This window comes from Pan troglodytes, chromosome 12, assembly GCF_028858775.2.
Source record: "Pan troglodytes isolate AG18354 chromosome 12, NHGRI_mPanTro3-v2.0_pri, whole genome shotgun sequence".
NCBI classification, from domain to species: domain Eukaryota; kingdom Metazoa; phylum Chordata; class Mammalia; order Primates; family Hominidae; genus Pan; species Pan troglodytes.
In genome coordinates this window covers 75,171,930-75,195,048 of record NC_072410.2, presented here as the reverse complement: position 1 = coordinate 75,195,048, position 23,119 = coordinate 75,171,930, and the positions used below count along the sequence as shown (strand labels likewise).

The following is a 23,119-nucleotide window of genomic DNA, read 5'->3' as shown; positions in this document are numbered from 1 at the left end:
ACCCTGGAGATTCTCTTTGTTACTCTACTGTTAAGTATGTGCTTACGGAGTAAACTTCGCATGACTAAGGTTTACAGGCCTGAATGTGCAACTGAGTTCAAGTAAGCAGCAATGTGGTATATTAGGAAGACTGCTTGACTTGGGTTCTAATCCTTGCTTCACCACCTAGCTGTGTGACTTTAAACATCACTGTTTTTCCTCCTGCCTTCCTTCTGTAACTTAAGGGGGTTGGATTATTAGAGTTCTCAGATGCCATACCTTCAAGGCCAGGTGCAGGATGCAGAGAATAGTGGGTTAAAGTGAACACCTCAATGTAAAATCATTCAAAAATTTAAAAACATCACGGACCAAACAAATATGTCTTTAAATCTGAATTTGGTTAAGGGTCACAAGTTTATGCCCTTTGGGGTACTCTCTAACATTTTCATGATGATATGAAAGGATTTTTCCATACATACTCAAAAGGCGCTCACGCCTCTGTTGCAGTCAGTCTGGCCACTTCCAAATAGCCACCCCATGTTGGTCTCCACTTCTTCCCTCCCTCTTTAAGTGCCATGTTAATAATCTAGCTTATAATTCTCTAATCAGCAGTAGAGCACTTTGCTACTTTATTTTTTATTGTTAGGGGTGATCTTAGCAGCCCAAGTATGCTAAGTCTTAGAAATATTCATCAATGATGTTTTTCCCTGAAGCTCGTTTGGTGACCGCTAAACTAGAACCAGAATCGGAGAAAAACGACCCTGTAAATTCCAAGCCAACAAAGCCAGGGAAGAGGCATTGAACAACCTGTGGTTGCCTAAGAAACAAAAGGCAAGGTGGTTGGATGAAAGCAACACTTCCAAGCCTTTTCCAGCTTAACGAACATAAGTCTAGGTTTTGGGGAGAGCCTATCTTAGTGAGAGTGAACAAATAAAGTAGGCTGTATCTTTCAGAATTGGGTATGACTCAAATAACTTTTTTTTTTTTTGAGACAGTCTCACTCTATTGCCTAGGCTGGAGTGCAGTGGCATGATCTCAGCTCACTGCAACCTCCACCTCCTGGGTTCAAGTGATTCTTCGGCCTCAGCCTCCCGACTAACTGGGATTATAGGCACCCACCAGCACGCCCAGCTAATTTTTGTAGTTTTAGTAGAGACGGAGCTTTACCATGTTGGCCAGGCTGGTCTGGAACTCCTGACCTCAGGTGATCCACCCCCCTCGGCCTCCCAAAGTGCTGGGATTACAGGTGTGAGTCACTGTGCCTGGCCTCAAATAACTTTCAAGATTGAATAATAGTAGCTTGAAGCAAGTCTAGAGACCAGCCAGCTGGAGGACAGGGCCAGCAGGAAGGAGGTATGCAAGGAAAAACCTGCAATGAATGGACCTACTGTGTTTGAGGGTACTGAGAGGAGTTTGGGGTTGAATTAATAACTACAAAACATCCACAAAGCAATTCGGAAGAAAGGGTAGGGGGACTGTTAGACCTAGTAATATCAAACTTTTTTTTTAAAAAAGAGTAAATGTCATGATAGTATACTGCCCACCTCAATTGTAAAATTTTATTTTATTTTATTTAGTTTTTAGATGGAGTCTCGCACTGTCACCCAGGCTGGAGTGCAATGGTGTGATCTCGGCTCACTGCAACCTCCGCCTCCTGGGTTCAAGCAATTCTGCTGCCTCAGCCTCCCAAGTAGCTGGCATTGCAGGCACCCACCACCACGCCTAGCTAGTTTTTTTGTGTTTTTAGTAGAGACAGGGTTTCACTGTGTTGGCCAGGCTGGTCTCGAACTCCTGACCTCATGATCCGCCCGCCTTGGCCTCCCAAAGTGCTGGGATTACAGGCGTGAGCTACTACACCCAGCCAATTGTAAATTTTATTCATTTAAACACCAACAAGTGATTTAAGAAAAATAATAAAATAACTGTAGCTGGTATGATGGCTCATGCCTGTAATCCCAGCTACTCAGGAGGCTGAGGTGAGAATTGCTGAGGCCAGGAGTTCAAGACCAGCCTAGGCAACATAGTGAGACCCCCGCCCCCGTCTCTAAAAAATTAATTTAAAAAAAAATAACTGGGCATGGTGGTGCACACCTGTAGTCCCAGCTACTTGGGAGGCTGAGTTGGGGAGGTTCGCTTGAGCCCAAGAGTTAAGGCTACAGTGAGCTGTGATCACTGCACTCCAGCCTGGGTGACAGAGCAAGACTCTGTTTCTAAAAAATAAAAATTATATTGGGATGATGGAAAGGTATAAATCTGCTCTTTCTGTAAGATGATGTCTAAAATTGGAAAATAAATAGTGGCATAAGCGTGTTATTTAAAAATTTAGAGGTAAGTGATAGAGGATTCTGAAAGTGGCTACCTCTGGGACAGTGAACAGGGCAGCATTGAGAAAGAAGCTGCCATTTTTCATCATAAGCCTCATGATGATCCTATTTGATTTTTTTAAAGATTTGTGTTCATAAAAATCAATACTGAAAGTGAATGCAGGAAAAAAACTGTCTAAAAGTATATTTAAACAGTGACATTCACTTTGCACATTGACACCCTAAGATAAATCCAATGCAATGTCATACTCTTACCCCAAATAAGTTGCATTGTAATGTAAGGTCATTCTCTTGGGGAGAATCTAAACTGACAGAAAAATCTGTCTTAAGGAGTACCTATGATCACAAAGTACTTCAAGCGCCCTTTGAATTGTGATTAAAGATAATTTATTGTTTAGAAATATATATACCTAGGTCTGGGGAGGAATAGAAGGGAAATGGAGAGTGACTGTTAAGGTTTCTTTGAGGGATGATGAAAACGTTCTAAAATTAAGTTGTGATAATTGCAAAACTATAAATATATTAGAAACCACTGAATTGCACATTTAAGTGGGCAAACTATTATGGCATATCAATTATATCCCAGTAAAGCTGTTTAAAAAATAGTAGCATAAATAAGATGTAATGATAGCCAACATTTGTTGGGAGCCAAAAGCCTGAGTGACCAGCTCAGCATTCCTGATAACCACCCACTTCTCCCTATCTCCTTTACTCAATAAATATGAAGGGCTCTAGAAGCTCAGGGCCCTTGTTCCCTAGAAGCAAGGAGCCCCCGACCCCTTCTTCCAAACACACTTTTTTGTCTTTGTCTTTATTCCCATGTTCATCCTCCTTTGTTCAGTCCAGTATGGTCTGGCAAACATTCAACAATCTCTAAGGTAGATAATATTATCCCATTTTATAAATGAAACGGGCATAGAGGAGCTAAGTGACTTTCTTAAGACCATCAGACATGAATAGATTAGAAATTATTTTTCTTTCATGTAAAAGAAGTCTGGAGGTAGGCTTTCTAGGGCTAGTAAGGTGGCTCCACGATTATGCAGCAGAGACCCTAGAACCTTTGAGTTGGTTTCTCCACTGTACATGGCTTCTCCTCTCAAGGTCACTTCATGGCCCAAGATGACTGCCAGGGCTTCAACCAATGCATCCACATTTTAGGCAGCAAGAACGACGAGAGTGCAAAGATGCTTATCCCACCTTTAAAGAAACAAAAGTACACAGCTTCCACTTGCATCTTCCATGGGAGAACTGAGTCACACATCTACGCTGTTGGAGCCTAGGAAATGGAGTCTTCACTCCCAAAACTCATTTTGAAAAGCGTTCGCGTTTTGTGAATGGCAAGGAGTTTCCAGTTTGGTGCTTGGTAAATGCTTTGAGATGATGATGTCTCTTCTGCCCACCATCTTCACAGCCTCACCTAGTCTTTCATATTTATTTCTGCTCAAAGCTTCATTTGGCCTCTGGTCTTCCTTCTCTTTCTCTCACAGCTTTTTTGGACTCTATTCTGTAATCGCTTTTGCACTGAATCCAACTAAACACTCAGTACCTTGTCTGTCTCGTTCATCGTGCTAGGCACAGTGCTAGGCTCTCAGGAAACATGCATGGAGTGTAGGTTCCTTGGGGGATGTGAATTATCAACACCCTTGAGCATGGCTGGAACGAAACGCCCCTCCCGAGGACAGACAGGTAGAGCCAGAGTGCAGGGCAGTCTCCCAGCTCGCTGGAGGCAGAGCTGGCCTGGAGCCTGGCCTCCTGACCCTCAGGTGCCTCCTCTCACCCTGAGTTTCTCAAACACCGATTTCCAGGCAAAGCCTCATCACACAACGATATTAAGTAAAATAGGAACGGATAATAAATTTTTATGTATGCAGAAATTGTTTCTCTCCTACCCTCCTCTTGGGCTTGATTAACTTAGCTGGAAGTAATGAACCTGAACTGATTTTTTGAGCACCAGATCTAAGTGGTAATTACTGAGTTGGTACCTTGTTTATAGACTTTCAGAAGACCGTAATACTTACTAAGAGAATCCTTTTCTCCTCTACTCCCACCAGTTTCTCCCTTGGCATGAGAACCGACAAACCAGAACATAAATGAGCTGGAGGAGAGAGCCCTTTCTTTTTTTTCTAGGAGTTGTGTCATATTTCTAAAGGGCAGCACTGTAAGTACTCTGCTCCCTTCAGGGAAGAAATTGTGCTTCCAGGACCCCTCACTGAGAGCAACACCAGGGAAAGAATGGCCGGCTCAGGACTTCCATCGCGGTCATTGGCCAAACTCCTTCCTTCCGAGAATCTTACTGACAGAGGCCCCAGGGTCATCTCATGGGGCTTTCTGAGGTCAGTACCGCTTTCTTCTGACTTTCCTCAGTAGACATCTATGGCTCTTTTAATGACATTCTCTCTCCAACCTGCTTGGACTCCATCCACATCTTTCTTTGGGTTCCTCCTTCTATGAAGGAGACTCCTGTTTGTCCTCAACTGGCCTCTCCTGGGGTTCAAAGGCAGCCCTTCCTTTGAGTCTCTCCTGGGTTCGTGAGCACTCTACCTGCATGTTTTTGGGTACTTGGTAAGCCCGGCATCACAATCTCCCCTGGAGCTAGTCCCATGGTGACACCTGCCCAGATTCTGTGGTCACCAGAGGTTTCAGGTGATGGTTCAGAGAGGGCACCGTTTCCCGGTAGGCTTGGGGACTTGGCAATTCATGGGCTTTATATTCTTTTGTATATCCCACCTGGGCCCTGGAAGCCCAGTAGCTAAGTGAGGAGAGGCACAACCTCCTGGCCTGAAGCTGAGTTGCTTCTATTCCACATACAGATTTTCCTCTCCCTGGTCCCTCTCCTGGAGCTTCCAGATCTCTGCCACCCTGTCCCCCTATTCACCCCAGTGATACAGGCAGCCCGAGGGCTGAGTTCTGTGACAGCACCCTCACCACTTCAAATATGCTGACATCGGTTCTTCAGGCCTGGGCCACTCACTGAGCAATTTGATCTTCCATTTATGCCTCTGCCCAGCTGCGTCCTGATCGGTGGCTCTGGCCTGCTCTGTTCTTGTCCTGGCTTCAGCCCTTGCGCCTGCCTCTGGCCAGCTGAGCTTCAACAGCCAGAGCACCAGCTCCTGCACAGGTTGAGGCTCAAGCCGTGGCAGGGCCCCTTCCCCAAGCAGTCTTCATCTCATGTAGCTGTGACAGTCCTTGGATGATCCGAGCTGGGAGGGGCTTCAAACAACTGTATCAAGTTCAAACCCTTGATTTAAATGTGAGGAAACCACCGACCCAAGGCCACACAGGTAGTGTGAGGTGGGCATTGCCAGGAAAGGAGGGATGGGCAGTTGTGTGCCCCATCCTGAGTGTCTCTGGCAGCTGGACTGGATGACCACCACTAAGCCTTCCACAAACTCAAATCTGCTTTGACAGTGAGGAGATACCTGATGTCTTGTTTGTTCCCCAGTCCCTCCCTGTCTTTGCTGGTTGCTGCTGCTACCAATCACATGGCCCATTGTCCTGGCCACAGAAGTGGACCAATGACCCAAGCCATGTCATCAGCTTTAGATTCTGGGAACGAGAAGCTCTCCTTCCTCCATGATTATTGAGCTTGTATGCTGCTATAGCCGTCTGTGGGCATACCCCACCTCTACCTCTTCTCATCTTTGTGTACCCCACCCAGCCATCCCAGGGAGCCTATCAGCAGTGGGAAAGAATGAGATCAACATAGACGAACTATTCCATGTTGATGGGGAAAGGGGCATGGTGGAGCAAAAGTGAGCTGAGCACATTATTGGAGTCCTTGGGCTACGTCAGGGAGTCTCTAGGTCACCAAGCCAACCAGTTCCTTTTTGGCTTAAGCTGCTCTCTTATTCTTCTACACGAACTGAGTATCCAACAATGCAACCCAATCCTGACAATAACTATCCGGACGGCATAGGTTAAGGGCTTGGTCCCACAAGACTGTCCCCACTTCAGACATCAGCTGCAAAGAAGGTGCCCAGGCTACCCACATTTCTGCCCAATTGACTATAAATTTGGGGGTTCCCACCAGCCCTCTTCATGTTTGATAATTTGCTAGAACAACTCACCGAACTCCGGAAAGCACTTTACTTACTATTATTGGTTTATTATAAAGGCTAAAACTCAGGAACAGCCAAATGGAAGAGTTGCATAGGGCAAGGTATGGGGATGGGAGTAGGGGTGGCTCAGAACTACCATGTCTTCTTGGGATGCATCACCCTCCCAGCACCTTGACATGCTCAGCAACCTGTAAGCTCCCTGAAACTTCGCTTGGGAATTTTTTTTTTTTTTTTTAGATTCCATTAAGTAGGCATGATTGATGAAATCACTGGCCATTAGTGATTGAACTCACACTCCAGGCTAGGTGTGGTGGCTCCCATGTGTAATCCCAGAACTTTGGGAGGCTAAGGCAGGAGGATTGCTTGAGGTCAGGAGTTTGAGACCAGGCTAGCCAACATAGCAAGACCCGATCTTGACAAAAAAGAAAAAAAATTAACCAGTCATGGTGATGCAAACCTGTGGTCTCAGCTACCTGGGAGGCGGAGGTGGGAGGAGCCAAGGAGGTTGTTCTCTCTTGAGATTGGAGGGTGGGGCTGAAAATTCCAACCCTCTACACACAGGGTTAGTTCTGGCTACCAAACCCTGTCTTGAAGCTATCTAGGGTCACCTCATTAGCATAAACTCAAGTATAGTTGAAAGGGGCTCATTATAAATAAGAAAATACACTTCCATCATTCAGGAAATTCTCAGGGTTTTAGGAGCTCTGTGCTAGGAAATGGAGACAAACACCAAACAAATTTTATATACCAGAAGTGCTATAAGTGCAGTTTCTGTTGCCTGTGACCAAAGGGTCCCTGGATGGTTCAGGCACTGATGGAGCCAGAATGAAAACCCATGACAACTAATTCCTAATGGGCCTCATGTTCTGTGAACTACTCAGATTCCAAATGCATCAAAGACACCACTATTAAAGGCAAGTCTGATTGTTTTGTGGGCTCATGCAGACCATAAATGTAGCCTTGCACGCGTGGGTTTGATCGAAGTGAGGTTCTATCAGTAACATGCGACTATGCCTCTTTCATAGGTTGTTGCTTCAAAGAGAAAAATAACCACTTCTGTGCTGTTCTATGTGTACGGCATCCAGCATGGGTGCTCAAGTAGAATGAAATAAATTCACCCAAGGGTCCCTACTCTGCCTCTGCACCTCAGACCTTTAACCTCATTTGTAGAAGGAGGGTGACAATCGAATCGATGTAATTTACCTATATACTAATAATCAGAACTCTTTTGCTTTCAGGTGAGAGAAATGCAACCCATACCACCTTCTACCCTAAGAACCATCTGAGGTTAGGGGTGCTGATCCCAGGCCCAGCTGGGTTCTAACACTGGAGGGGGGCATGCGGCCTCATCCTCCCTCGCTTCCTCTCTCATCCTGTGTGTCATCTTTGTCTTTCGGTTCCTTCATGTGACAGGGGACGTGGCCACTGAAAGCAATAGGGTCAGATCCTTACAGTATTTTCTTTTTCTTTTCTTTTTTTTTTTTTTTTTTTTGAGATGGAGTCTCACACTGTCACCTGGGCTGGAGTGCAGTGGCACGATCTCGGCTCACTGCAACCTCCGCCTCCCGAGTTCACGTGATTCTCCTGCCTCAGCCTCCCGAGTAGCTGGGATTACAGGCACACACCACCATGCCCGGCTAATTTTTTTTTTTTTTTTTGGTTTTTTTTTTTTTTTTTTTTTTTGGGACAGAGTCTTGCTCTGTAGCCTCGGCTAGAGTGCAGTGGTGCGATCTTGGCTCACTGCAACCTCTGCCTCCCGGGTTCAAATAATTCTCCTGCCTCAGCCTCCTGAGTAACTGGGATTACAGGCGCCTGCCACCATGCCTGGCTAATTTTTGTACTTTTAGTAGAGACGGGGTTTCGCCATGTTGGCCAGGATGGTCTCAAACTCCTGACCTCAGGTGATCTGCCCGCCTTGGCCTTTCAAAGTGCTGGGATTACAGGCATGAGCCACTGCGCCTGGCCCTTATAGTATTTTCTCAGAGGGAAAGAAGGCCTCTGTCTTCAGGGGCCACCTTAGATCCCAGAAGGATTCTGACACCTGGACCAGAGGCAGAGACCGCCAGGGCAACTCTACCCGAACCAAGAGGAAGTGGGGACAGATACTCTCCTTTGACCAAAACTTTAATGAGGCTCGTCTGAGACCTTCCTGACCAGGCCCAGCCTATGTCCTTGCAGAATTCAGTTTGAGCAAGAATCCTGCCGAGTCAGGGCAGGGAAACACCCCCAGCCTTGGTATCTGACCACTGTCTACATCTCATCAGCCTGATCTGCCTTCAGCAAGAGTCCTATTGGGTTGGTCTAACAGGATTCCCCTCTCCCCGATGTTTTCTCTCAGTTATTTTCCATTCACTGACCTCCACCCTGCTCCATGGCTGCAAGTCCCCACTTGCCCATGCTGTAGTCAGAATCGAGTGCAATCTCTCCCCACAACTGCAAGACCACACTGCAGTGCAGCTTGTTCCTCTGACCATGGCTCCCCTTGTGTAGTCTGCCTTACTATCCATAACAAGTGTCATGAATAATTTTTTCTTTAACAATACCCCCCTCCAGGCTGGGCACGGTGGCTCACACCTGTAATCCCAGAACTTTGGGAAACTGAGGCAGGAAGATCACTTGAGCCCAGGAGCTCAAGAACAGCCCAGGCAACATAGTGAAACCCTCTACAAAAAATGCAAAAATTAATGGGGTGTGGTGGTGTGTACCTGTAGTCCCAGCTACTCGGGAGGCTGAGGTAGGAGGATCACCTGAGCCCAGAAATTTGAGGCTGCAGTGTGCTGTGATCATGCCACTGAACTCCAGCCTGGGTGACAGAGTGAGACCCTGTCTCAAAACAAACAAAAACAATAAAATAAAATATCCCCCTCCAAAAAAGTGAAGGGTTGACAGCCTGAGGAAAACAGCTTGTGTCTGCACATATATTTTTTTTTTAGGTAGAGTCTCACTCGGTTGCCCAGGCTGGAGGGCAATGGCATGATCTTGGCTCACTGCAACCTTTGCCTCCTGGTTCAAGTGATTCTCCTGCCTTAGCTTCCCAAGTAGCTGGAACTACGGGGTACATGCCACCACACCTGGCTAATTTTTGTATTTTTAGTAGAGATGGGATTTCACCATGTTGGCCAGGCTGGTCTTGAACTTCTGACCTCAAGTGATCCACCCATCTCAGCCTCCCAAAGTGCTGGGGTTACAGGTATGAGCCACCACACTTAGCCATCTGCACATTTCTTTATAGGAGACTTGTGAGGATTCTAGGAGAGAAGGCATGAGGAAAGCTGAGCACAGTGTCCGGCTCCCAGCAAATCCTCAACCAATGTCAGTTGCTGCCACAATGATGACGGCAGTGGTGATGAGGAGGGGAGGTGGGATGGGGAGTCGGGAGTTAATGTGCCCTGTGCTTTGATGAGGGCGGCCAGCTACACGTGTAGCCCAGTGGAACTGCACTCCAGCCTGCAAGCTGCTACATGCCAGGGTGTGTGTGGTTTGTCTGCTCAGAGGGGTGCCTTGTTCTACTTCATGCTAAGGCACTGCAGGAGCTCTCAATGGTCCTGGGAAAAAGAGGATCTCCTTGTACTAAGGTATGAAGAGCTAAATTCCTTTGCTCATCAAAGGCCAGAAGTGGGGAAATGATTTTAATGTCTTGTAAGAGATTGCTGAATTGGAGCACAATTTGCAACTGATGGTGTAGTGAAATGAGAAAGGTTTTGGAAAATCATTTCCAAGGCCCCAGAAGCTGCTGAGCCTGGATGGCTTTCTAAGTGGGAACTGAAACTGGCCCAGTTGTCCTATAGAACTGATGTTTACTGTTTTTTTGTTTTTGTTTTTGTTTTTTTTTGGATAGACTGTAGAAATGGAGCCTCCTGCTCTGAAAGGTTGAAACTTACATTTGTCTTACCTGAGTTCCTTCCTCAGGAAACTGACCCTCAGGCCTGGCAGATGTTATTAGGAACTGAAACTTACCAGATCACCACATCAGGGCAATGAGACACCAGACCCCTCACGCATCATGATTGCCTAAGCAACCATCTGTTGTTTGACCAACTCGTTTTCCTTACCTCTCCCTAATTCCTGTTTTCCCACATGTAGTTACAATTCTTCCCTGCCACAGGAACTCCTAAATTCAGCTGGTCCAGCTGATCAATTTGAAACTGATCTTCCATCTGCTCGGCTGCAGCACCCAAATAAAGCCTTCTTCCCTAGCAATGTTCTTTGTCTCAGAGATCAGCTTTCTGTGCGGTGAGCAGCAGGACCTAGACTGAAACCCTGGTGTTTCGGCAACAGAATCAGCCCCAGGCATCAGAGGCAGTGGGCACCTAACAATATTCTGTTGTTTTGAGCTTGGGGATCCAGGCAGATCCTTTGCCTCCTGAACTTGGCTGAGGGAGGCTCTGCTGAGTGAGGACGGCAAACATCTCTCAGAAGGGAACTAAAATCTATTGCACACTTGGTTTGTGGTCTACACTCTGCATGGATGATCTAATTTCATCTGTACACAACCGGTAATGCTCACAGACAAGAACAAGGAGGCTCAGAAAAGGAAAGTTATTCACTCAAGGACACTGAGTGGATGGAAGGAAGGAGGACTGGCTTCCACTGTGCCTCCTCACCTCCTGGGAGTGGCTCACAGAACAGTCACGATCACTGTCACTCTGGCACTCAGACAAGCTGGTTGTGTAGGCAAGGTGTGTGAAGTCCTCACTTACAGCCAAGTAAGATAATACACAGAGATGTATGTATGTATGTATTTATTTATTTATTTTGAGACAGTCTCCTCTGTCATCCAGGCTGGAGTGCAGTGGTGCAGTCATGGCTCACTGCAGCCTCGACCTCCCAGGCCCGAGCAATCCTCCCGCGTCAGCCCGCCAAGTAGCTCGGACTACAGGCACACGCCACCACATCCAGCTAATTTTTTATTTTTCATTTTAAACTTTTTTTTCAGAGATGGAGTCTTGCTCTGTCGCCAGGCTAGAGTGCAGTGGTGTGATCTCAGCTCACTGCAACCTCCACCTCCCTGGTTCAAGCAATTCTCCTGCCTCAGCCTCCCAAGTAGCTGGGACTACAGGCGTGCACCTCCTTGCCTGGCTAATTTTTGTATTTTTAGTAGAGATGGGGTTTCACCGTGTTAGCCAGGCTGGTCTCAAACTCCTGACCTTAGGCAATCCACCTGCCTCAACCTCCCAAAGTGCTGGAATTACAGGCATAAGCCACTGCGCCCGGCCTATTTTTCTATTTTTATTTCTCTTGAGATGGAGTCTTGCTCTGTTGCCCAGGCTGGAGTGCAGTGGCACGATCTCGACTCACTGCCACCTCTGCCTCCTGGGTTCGTGTGATTCTCCTGCCTCAGCCTCCTGAATAGCTGGGGCTACAGGCATGTGCCACCATGCCTATCTAATTTTTGTATTTTTCGTAGAGACGGGGTTTTGCCATGTTGGCCAGTCTGGTCTCAAACTCCTGGACTCAAGTGATCCTCCTACCTTGACCTCCCAAAGTGCAGGGAGTACAGGTGTGAGCCACTGTGCCCTGCCTACACAGAGATTTAGAAAGCTAAAGGGACTCACCCAAACTCACACACTTGAGAAGTGGCAGAGTTGGGTCTTCCGTCTCTAAATCTACCACACCAAACAACTCAACTGGCAGCATTTTCTCAGCAACATCTTTGCAGGAACCTTGTGGTCAATTCCTCCTGCAGGGGTGAGTGGCAGCCTGCAGAGAGTTCTGTGAGTGAAGTGTTTCAACATATGGATGGATTGTTGTTTTTTACTGTGGCAACAAAAGGTGTGAGATTTTTGTCTTTCATCAGCTACAAACTACACTGTTGGTCAGGCACTTTTACTGGGAGATGTTTTTCCCCCGATTCTTCCTGGGGTGACTTGAAATGTGGGCAGGATCCAGGAGGTGGAGAGAGAGGGGTCTTTGAAGGGGTGGAGGTGGGCTGCTGACACTGAAGAGCTCTCAGCTGATTGACTCACCTGCACATGACTGTGTAGGGAATGTCTGGCCCAAGGAGGCTTCCTGTAATGTATCTATCATCTCTTCATTTAGCTCATTTTTTGGGTTTCGGAATCCCTCGTGGAAGGTCCAGTTAAAATCTTGGAAGAAACCTGGGCTCTGCAGATTGTCCTCAGTGGAGCAACTAAGAGCTGAATACAGTAAAATGAAAGGCAAGACAAAGTCATTTCCTGGGTTAGGATAATTAGAATTTGAGTCACCTTCCCGTGTAAAAGGAAACAAACATTCTGATGGTCTTCATCAGGGAAAGAGAAATGTTTTATCAAATAAAGTGTAATCCTGGCAGTTGGCTTCAACTGAGGCTTGAAGAGAGGCCCGGGGTGTTTAATCTCCTGACATTTTCCCTGTACCTCTTTTATGACACTTTTCACTTTTTGCCAAGTTATTTATATCATAGCCTTTATAGTTAATTTTTGCTTCTAGATTATATATTTCCACTTCTGTGGACAACTTGCAGCAGTTTGTGCATAGTATGTATTCAAAAAATGAAAAACTATAAATACATGGATGAATTACTGAATGGATGGATAGGTGAGTGAGTGGATGGATGGGTGGATGAGTGGATGGATGGATAAATGGATGGATGGATGGATGGATGGATGGATGGATGGATGGATGGATGGATAAATGGATGGATGGATGGATGAGTGGATGGATGGATGGATGGATGGATGGATGGATGGATAAATGGATGGATGGATGGATGGATGAGTGGATGGGTGGATGGATGGACGGATGAGTGGATGGATGGACGGATGGATGGATGGGCCCTGGTAGTCATGTTCACATAAGAAAGGTTGAACTTGTGGGAGAGGAGGCAAAAAGAGGAAGTGATAGTCACTGAATGTGTGTGCTAGACAGTATGTCTGGCACTTTATAATCATTTTAGTTAATCCTCACAACAATACAATAAGGTAGATTGCTTGTTTCCCCATTTCAAGATGTTGAAACTGATTCTCAGAGAGGTTAAAGAATTTGCTTAATGGGACCCTCATCTAGATCAGTCTGAATAGAAAGAACTACCAGACTCTTAAAGTCAGCCTAGCACCAAGTAGACACTAAAACATTGATTTTTGTGATGTTGTTTCCCAGAAACATTGAGTCAGAAAGCATGTGGATGCAGATTAAAGTGGAACAGGCTCGGCCATGACTGAGCATCTGCAGGAGGAGCTGAGGAAAGAGCTGGCCTCCTCAAGGCCTGGGTGACTCAACTGTCAGCCTCCAAAGCCCATTCCCCTCCTTCATTGGAGAGGAGTTTGAGGACAGTTGTGGTTGAACCCCCAGCAAAACTATTCCAAAACGCCGTGTGCTGGGGCAGGTGGGGCCTAGGCCAAGGCCATTTGGCCCTGCCTGCTGTGGCCCTTCTCCCCTCCCATGTCTTCCAGCCTTGCCTCCCCCACAGGCTGCAGATGACACCCTTCGCAATGCTTATTCTGGAGTGTAAGAGCTGAGAGCAGGAGCTACCTGGGGGTTGAGGGGTGGGCAGGCTTTAGAGAAGGGGAGAGAAGAGGCCTCATTATGGGAGCTGGGGGCTCCCAGGAGCCACATTTGCCAGGCTTGGCTTCAAGCTGACATCACTATCAGAGAAGACAGGTCTGGGGAATGAGAGGGCCCAGGAGTTCAGGAGCCCAAACTGTCATTCAGTTTTGGAAGCCGAATCCCCAGCACAATTGTCCACCTTACTGGCAGCATCCTGGTTCCCAAAGCCTGTCAGCCCGGGGCTGCGGGCCTCTCTCTCACAAAGCCTTGTCTAGGTGACTTGGGAGGTGAGGCCCCTGTTGGTCAGCCCCGTTCCTGATGGAACAAGCCACCCTAACCGCTCTGTCCTCTCAGGTCAGGCTTCTGACAAGCCACAATGTGAGTGAGCCTTTGTGCACTGCCTGCCCACCTCTCACCAGGAGCCCTCTCTCCCCATGGCCTCAAGGTACCAGTGAGGCTTATTTCTGTCTCAGCCTGGCCATAAGCAGCCCTCTGCAAGAGTTCCGTTACCAGTCATTTGCATTGTAGTATAAGTGGAAACCACAGAATCGCCTTCCTCCCCAGTTATTTATACTTCAAGTCATATTGTAGAGAGAAAATTTCTGTCAGCAAAAATCTCAGGAATCCTCCTCATTTCTATTTGTATGGCTTTCAATCGTTGACATGATTTTTTCACATATGTCATTTTCTGGGGATGGATTCGTATAACCCTGCTTCACTTGCTTCCCTGTGGGAGGCTCACTTGCTTCTCGACAGGCTCTGGAAGAACTAGGCAGTTTGGTACATGGTTGTGCAAGAACCCTTGAGGGGGCCTTGGAGTGTGTGCTTGGGCCCTGGAACTCATGCCTAAGATGGAGGGCTGAGATTGCCCCTTCCCATCCACCAGGGAGTTGACAAGGGGGAGAAGAAACTTCTTGTGAGCTTGTGATGACTTGTGGCACTTGCATCAGACCTTGGAGTTCCCTGGGGAGAGGCACTCTTGGGTATGACACTGTATAGTGCCACCTGATTGCCATTTGACCCAGTTTGGCCCTGGATCCTTGAGCAAGAGGGCTGGAAAGAAAGACAGCCAGGCCCACTTTTTGGGACACTATTAGGGTCTGTAGCATTGGTGGGGAGAGAATTCCCCCAACCCCCAAAAGAGCTGAAAATGAGACACGCGTGGAGGGGTGAAAGTGGAGTGTGGTCAACAGTGTGGTTACAGAGATGTGTGTCGGGGCCACTCCCACTCACCAGGGAGACTCATGAAGCAGAAGGGATGGGGCACAATGTGGCTTCCATAGGCACACCAAGCCACCTGGAGAGCGCATCAGCCCCTTGGGTACCCCCAAGCGGAAGGAGGTTGGGTCTTTGGGTCTGGGAACTTTGGTGCTTGTTCTGCTGGGAAGGGCAGGGAGTCAAGACCAGCTGTGTCTTCCACTGCTCTTCTTGTCCACTTTGGTTACTGGCCTCTGTTGGCATGAACTGGGGAGGCAGAGGCTACCTACAGACGAGGAACTGTGTGGAGTGCGAGTGTATGCAGTAAAGGGTTAGCTTAGCTGACTTGAGGTACTCACACCCATACTCCGAAGAAAAGACTGGCCCTCAGCCTGAGCCTCCGAAATAATCTCTAAGCCCTTAGAATACCCTGCTTTGTATTCAAAGAGTATCTTTGAATGCTGAACTTAGAACCACTCTAGAAAATGTGTGCTAACAATGCGATTTATGATGAACACTTGTCTTTGTTCCCCTGGGGCCCTGGGCCACATTGTATCAGTTTGAGCCCTAGAGGGACAGAGAATGAGAAACTAAGATCAGTCATGCAGGTGCTCCAGGCCTATGTGACCAACCACCAATAAAAACCCTGAACATCAAGGTTCAAGTGAGCAATACAGCTGGTCCCAACTTACAGTGGTTCAACTTGTGAGTTTTGCACTCTACAATGGGTTTATTGGGACATAACCCAGTGGAGGAGGATCTGTACTTCATTCACATGTGTTGTCACATCATTACTGGGAGAATTAAGCACTGTCCACGTGAATCCACTGGGAGAGGATAACTGGAAGCTTGCACCTGGCTTCTCCTGGATTCTGCTCTGTATGCCTTTTTCCCCTGTTAATTTTAATCTGTATTCTTTCACTGGAGTAATCTACAACTATAAGCAGAATAGCTTTTCTGAGTTCTGTGAGTCTTTCTAGTGAATCATTGAATCCAAGGTGGTCTTGGGGACCTCTAACAAAAGATGTCTGGACCTGAACTTCCTGTTGTTTCAAAGATCCTATAGCAGGCTGTCTTACCAACTTTCAGCATCAAGAAGCTGGTGGGGAGTGGGTTAGTTTAAAAATGAAACTGGGGAGAGAGATGAAGCGGGGGGAAGATGCCCTGAAATCTCACCTTATAGGCAGCCTCTGATTCACCTGAGGGTTTTTCCTTGAATACTTTCTGGGTACAAGTATTTGAGACAGGTGATGTGCTGGTCACTTTATTCTCAGCTGCTTGTGGCCTAGCCCTAACATGGGCACTGGAAACAATGGGGGTAGGGGTTGATGATGGAGAAATGGGGAGTAAAGGGATTTAAAACTTTGAAAAACTGAGCTGTTTCCATGATTTGTCTCTTTTGATTCTCACAAAACCTTTATGAAATATGTGCTGACATTTTAAGCTCTCACTTATAGTGAGAAAAGCAGTCTTCAGCAAGGTGATGACTTGTCCAAGGGAAGACATGGTCGCCCTTGTTCCTTGGGAGATTTTGTGCTCCCAGGGGAAAGCATAAGCCCTCAGGAGCCATGATGAGAACAGCTATAGAGCAGCAAGTGAACAGGTGTGTATCAGTCAGGATAGGCAAGGCTAAGCTGCAGTAATAAATAATCCCCGGATCTCAGTGGTGGAATATTGAGGAGGTTTATTTCTTCTTTATACAAATATACTGTGGATCAGGATGACTCTCCAGGCAACTGTCTGTGGGACTGTCCAGGTGCACTTGGATCACCTGGTGTTGGGCCTTGAAGTTGGTAATGGAGAGGACATGTTAGAAGAGAAGGAACTTAGAAGCAGTGGGAGTGCAGCGCCCTTTTGTGGATAGGGGTCAAGGCAATGCTTTCCAAGGCTATGACTTGGTGTGGTCGAAAAAGTCAAGCAGTCTTCACTTTTTGCTGTGGTCCCAGCAAATCTGCTTCCAATCCAGGCTTCTCCCATATAAAAAGCCTCCTTTGTGTACAGTGAGTGAACTAGAACAGGGAGGAGATGCCAGTGGAGCTTGGCTTGCTCCTTCTGTGGCCAGCTGGCTTGTTTTACCACTGCCTTTGGGGTACAGTGGCAGCTGTGGCAAATCTCTCTGGAGTTTCTCTAGCGGGAGCGAAGCACCTAAAGCACATGGGTGCAGGAGCAGCCAGGCCTGCACCCATAGACATGGTACAGAGAGGAGCAGGGAAGCCCGCTGCCTGCAGACTTCAGGAGGAGAGAGGTAGGGGTGGTGCAGGGGAGAGGGCCTTAATGCCTTCAGGGAAAGGAGTCAAAGAGGAATACCCAGGAGACAACTAGACTTTAGAGTTCTTGGGGCCAGAAACTTGATTCCACCTCTAGTGCTTTCTTTTAGATTTCTTTCTCTCTTTTCTTTTTTCTTTCTTTCTTTCTTTCTTTCTTTCTTTCTTTCTTTCTTTCTTTCTTTCTCTCTCTCTCTCTCTCTCTCTCTCTCTCTCTCTCTCTCTCTCCCCCCCCTCTCCTTTCTCTCTCTCTCTCTCTCTCTTCTTAAGACTGGGTCTCGCAGTTGGGCACAGTGGCTCATACCTGTAATCCCAGCACTTTAGGAGGCTGAGGTGGGTAGATCACATGAGGCCAGGAGTTCAAGACCAGGCTGGGCAACACTGTGAAACCCATCTCTACTAAAAACACAAAAATTAGCCAGGCATGGTGGCAGATGCCTGTAATCCCAGCTACTCAGGAGGCTGAGGCAGGAGAATCGCTTGAACCTGGCAGGTGGAAGTTGCAGTGAGCCGAGATTGCACTAGTGCACTCTAGCCTGGGTAACAGAACAAGACTCTATCTCAAAAAATAAATAAATAAATAAATAAAATAAAAGGGATACCGGGTCTTGCTCTGTGTCCTAGGCTGGAGTACCATGGTGTGATCATGGCTCACTGCAGCCTCCACCTCCCGGGTTCAAGCAATTCTCCTGTCTCAGCCTCCCAAGTGAGTACCTGGGACCACAGGCATGTGCCACCATGCCTGGCTAATTTTTAAATTTTTTGTAGAGATGAGGTCTTGATATGTTGTCCAGGCTGGTCTTGAACTCCTGGGCCCAAGCCGTCCTCCCACTTTGGCCTCCTGAAGTGCTGGGGGTACAGGCGTGAGCCTCCACCTGGCCAGCCTCCAGTGCTTTTGCATCCTTCCTGTGAACTTGTGTAGGATTAAAACATTGTCACAATAAGACTTTTTTCCTTTTTATTGTTTTGATTTTTTAGCCAATGAGAAGGAAAATTCCTTATTAGGGAGGGCGAGGGTGAGGATATGTGGGGTGGGGAGAAGCGAACGTTCCAAGTTTCTAAAACAGCGACTCTCTCTTGGACTCTCTAGCCAGTAGAAACCTCCCTCCCACTCTCTTGCCCCAAGATCTGGTGCTTAGAAGAGAATCAAGGGAAGCTGGAACCCAGAAGACGGAGACAGATTGAGGGACTGCTGTGAAATGTTGGGGTGTTTGGTGAATAATATTAGAAGTTGGGCTGGCAGAGACCCTGTCACATAAACATTAAATCAACACTGGAGACTGAGCATTTGTTAGAAATGTAAGCGGGAATGGCAGAAAACTTGTTTTTAAGGGAAAGCATGTTATGGCTTATGTTCAGCCTCCATCCTCTGAAGGCAAAAGTTAGCAAAGTTGATGTATGGCGTTGCTTTTTCTGGGAACTTTATCTCGTTTGGTGGGGTTCCCATCTCTGTCTCCCAGGAGCCAAGACTTTCCCCTCCCTCTGCTCCAGCAGAAGCCAGTCTCAGGCAAGGCTCCCTGTACCTCATTTACACTTTGGTGTGAATATGTTATTGTACCCTCTCTCCTGGAGGTGTCTGCATTCCAAGACTGAACTTTTCTGTGAAAGTTACTGTCACTGTGAAAGGCAGTTCAGCCCCCAGGGATTGAAAAAGGAAATCATTTTGGGTAAAGGGACAGTTAGTCCAGATTTTTTCAGTTGCAAGTAAACCTAACTCAGCCAGTAGGCAAAGGGGGAAATTGCTGGTTTGAACTGGTGGGAAGAAAGCTGAGGAAACTCCTACACTTGGGGGAAGAACTGCAGGTGCCTGGCTGCAGGGAACGCAGCGGGCGCTCAGGACCAGGCAGATGCCCTGCCTCTGCTTCCCTTGGCACAGTGGCCTCCTTCTCCCTTCAAGTAGGCAGATGCTGCCTGTGGCAGAGGACAGCAGCTGATTGGCAGCCCAGCAGGGAGGATGTGGTAGACAGGCACTGAGCATCTCTTCTACCCTCCTTCTAGAGGGCTATCCTGTACTGTTGAGGCTAAAAGACTGAAAACCACATTTCCCAGCCTCTCTTGCAGCTACCAATCTGGATGAGAGTTAGATTCTACACATTAGATGCACTTTAGCAAGATTTTCAAAAGCAGATTGGAGAAGGAGCCCATGCTTCTGCTGTTTTTTTTTTGCTGGCAAGTGAGGGGTTCTGTTTTTCCTGGAGTGACTTTATCATGGTGGCATCTGAAAAAGGCTATTTCTTGATCAGAGAGACAGCAACCCCCTCAGTGACCTAGTTATGTGGGTGTGTCTCTCCTGAGAGTTAATCCCAGAGCTCAAACTAGAGCTCAACCCTAGAGTCTCTTCAGGCTTCCCAGGGGTGGGGGTGCATTTAACAGTCCAAGTTAAAGAGAAAATAAAGGCCATTAAAGACCAAACATTGAGCACTGAGTGAAAAAGTTTTATTGCCAAACAGGAAACCTGATTCAGGCCAGGGTCTTGGAAGGTTGTTCAGGATGAGATGGGGGAGGTGAAATGGGGTAGGTCTTTGAAAACCAACAGATTGCAAATTCTCTGTCCCATAGCAGGAAACCACAGTCTCTGATGTCAGCTGGCTGCCAACACGTCAGTTGTATCAGCATTAGCTGGCTGGAGGTGGCCTGCTGTGTGCAGATGGTACCTGGTGCAGGATTGTGGTGTCCAGGTGTCTCTCCTTAGCACATAAGACCCTGTCCGAGGACTGTGGCATGACGTGCTAGAGTCACGATTCTGTCACCCAGTCAGGTCATCAGTGTCAGAGAGCTAGGTGGCCAGGTTGGAGTTGATTGCCAATAATAGGTCTTTTTCTGCTTAAATCAGCTGGACTGGATTCTATTGCATTAACTTGACCCTGACTCATGCCGCCAGGCCTAATTTATAAACCAAGACAAGAAAGGGCTACTCCACCCCCTCCAATTTGTGTAAGGCCAGGGGACTTCCCCCCCACTCCCCAACCTGAGGCATGCACCCTCCCTTAGATCAATGGCTGTATCTCTGAGAATGCGGAACCGTGATTAATCCAGCCTTGATGGGGAGGCAGCAGGAACTGTAGGCATTCTCACTTCACACCCATCCCAATCCCCTCCCCCTTGCTGTCCTCTTGTACAGAGGACTGAAAGCACAACACTCTCTCCCTCCCTCCCTTATAGGTGGTGACGATCATGTGACTCTTCTGGTCAATGAGATGCAGCAGAAAGTCCTAGGGAGGTCTAGGAAAAGTCCTGTTGGGAGAGAACATTTTTTACCTTCTCCCTGCTACTTCTTGCTACTAGTAACATGGATGTGAGCCTTGGAGGGGTAGCTACCATCTGGCACCTGGGGTGGGAAGCCAACATGGAAAGGATGGCAGAGCGGGAAGGAGGAGCCAGCCTTACCGATGGCATCACTGTCACTGCGCTAGCCCCAGACCACCTGCTCCAGAGTTCTGGTTATGGTAATGAAATAAACCTTGATTTTTATTCCTTAAAACTACCCTTCAATGGGTTTTCTGTTCATTACAGTTGAATGCTTTCATAACTGATACAGGAGGGACCCTGTGATTGGCAGTTCCACTAGACTGCATGGAGATGGGTGGAGTTATCTGAAAGAACAGAGATAGTGTCCCTAGAAGAAGGGGACAGAAAAGCATCCTGGGTACACAAAAGTCAAGGCTCCAGGATCTGCCCTGGGGGCTATCTCAACACCCCTACACTCTCACCGCACGTAGTTGGTCAGCTATGAATATGACCAACTCTCGTCGTTTATCTCTATTCAGTGGAACACAGCAGCACTGTGACCTGCCCACGAGAAGAAGGATTTTTAGAACTTATCTTAGGGCAATTTTAGGTAGAGGAGCAGACAAGATGGTGTACGGGAGAAACAGATCTATTAACCCTGGTATTAATATTAACTGGCTGCCCAGAATAAATGAAGAATAGCTTATTCTTTGCCAGGTTGAAGATAGAAAAGGAATGAAGGGCTGGAGAAGTACAGCTGGGTGAAGCACAGAGCAGCCTAGTGCTTGGCATGGGACTCAGATCTGAAGCAGCCTCTCCGGGACTTCTCTGAGCCTGCCCCTGGTGGTATGACTGTGATATCCCTGCTTCTATAGTTGCCAACCAACATGTCCTAGCTCCTAGACCATAGAGGGCCGGATTCATGTCTCATTGTGTAATCTCTGTGTGGCCCAGTACAGAGCATGCACACAGTAGGTTCTCACATATGTTTGTTGAGTGAATGAATACAATACCAAACGAATGGACAGGACAGAGCTGTGGGCTAGCAGGAAGGATATCTGGCTTTTGCTTGAATTAGCTAGTGAATTGCTGTGTGGCCTCCTTACTGAGCCTCATTTCCCTCTGTCTGCAGAGTCAAGCAAATCTTCCATTTTTTGTTCCCCTGCTGCCAGAGCATGGCAGAGTAAATGTGTGAGTTGAAGGGAGCAACCTCATGAGGTTTTGCTTTGTGTCTTAATTACAGCCATTTGTGGAATTAGGCTTTTAATATAAATGTTTGTGTGCCTGCGCCTGCATATATGTATTTGGACCAATGCTCTCATGTGTGCAAATACATGTATTCTAAAGAAATCTGTCCAGAACTCCAGCATCTGTGGTGTCTGTGGTGGGAGGGGCTTCCATATTACAGAGAGATGCCCACAGTGCATGACGTTACCCGCACAGGTGTGACATCACAGGGTAACCAAATGCTTTTGCCCTGGGGGTGGGAGAGGGATGGGTGCACGGTGAACAGCAGGTGGGGGTCTTTCCATAGGGGATGAGGAAGACAAGGCCACTTGGAGGCAGAGGAGACCACAGTGGGGCATGATGGTTGGGGAAGGCCTTTTACTTCTGCCCCTTAAGGATGCCCTGGAATTCAGGCTTTCGGATCCCAGAGCTCTCATTAGAGCAGCCCTGCGTTGTAGACTTTTCTGCAGTGACAGAAATATTCTATATCTGTGCTATCCAATATGGTAGCCACAAGTTACATGTGGCTATTGAACACTTGAAATGGGGTTAGTGCAATTGACGAGCTGAAAATTTAATTTAAATTCACTTACATTTAAATAGCTGTGTGTGGCTTGTGGCTGCCTATTGGACTGTGCAGTTCTGGAGAATGGTACTTTACTTGTCCTTGGGGAAGCAGAAACAAATGAAAACGAGGATCTGGAGCTCATGAAGTTTCTCATGGGGTGGGGTATGTGTGTTGAAGCTGCACCTTCAGCAGGAACCTGGCCAGTCCTTAGTGGAGGACATTTCTTTCCATCCTGCATCCAGATGGCTGGTCCTGCTCCTCCCAGTCCATGGAGAAAAAAGAATTGAACAAACTGTCTAAGCTGGGTCAGGTACTCTGCAGATGTTTGCTGAGTATCGTTCTTGATGGAAATCCCCGTGGAACTCCTACATTTTCTCGTCTCTTCTCCTTCCTTTCAGAACCTCAGAGTGACAGAGCCAAAAGACCAGTGCCTCATTTTGCTGACATGGAAAAGGAAACTTCGTGGGGGAAAGAGATCTGCTTGCAGTCGGCCAGAGAGACAGAACCGGGGCAGTGGTGAGCTCTCATGACCTGGTGTCTGTTGCGTTCTGGTTAAGTTTTTCATTTGTAATTCTACAAACATCCCTTCTGTAAACATTTCCCTCAAAATGGAGCAGGAAGCTCTCAAAAATGGACCAGAAAGGGGTCAGGAATATAACTTTCTCTGCCCAGATTCCAGGACTTACAGTGAGAAAGCGCCTTCTGGGAACTTCACAATGGCTAAAGTGTGCTAATGGGATGATGTGCCCTTGTACACCCACTGCCTCTGAACTCTGCTCTGCATTGCTG

At 47.4% G+C, this 23,119-nt stretch overlaps 1 protein-coding gene across 1 annotated transcript in view; it reads left to right on the top strand.

Annotated features, from left to right (window-relative positions):
* Positions 1-23,119, top strand: part of MSH2 (mutS homolog 2) — a 130,239-nt gene that overhangs the window by 84,584 nt on the left and 22,536 nt on the right. The window contains exon 16 of the mRNA XM_054677834.2: positions 22,729-22,846. Coding sequence (XP_054533809.1) covers positions 22,729-22,846 — 118 coding nt within the window. The remainder of the gene's footprint in view (positions 1-22,728; positions 22,847-23,119) is intronic.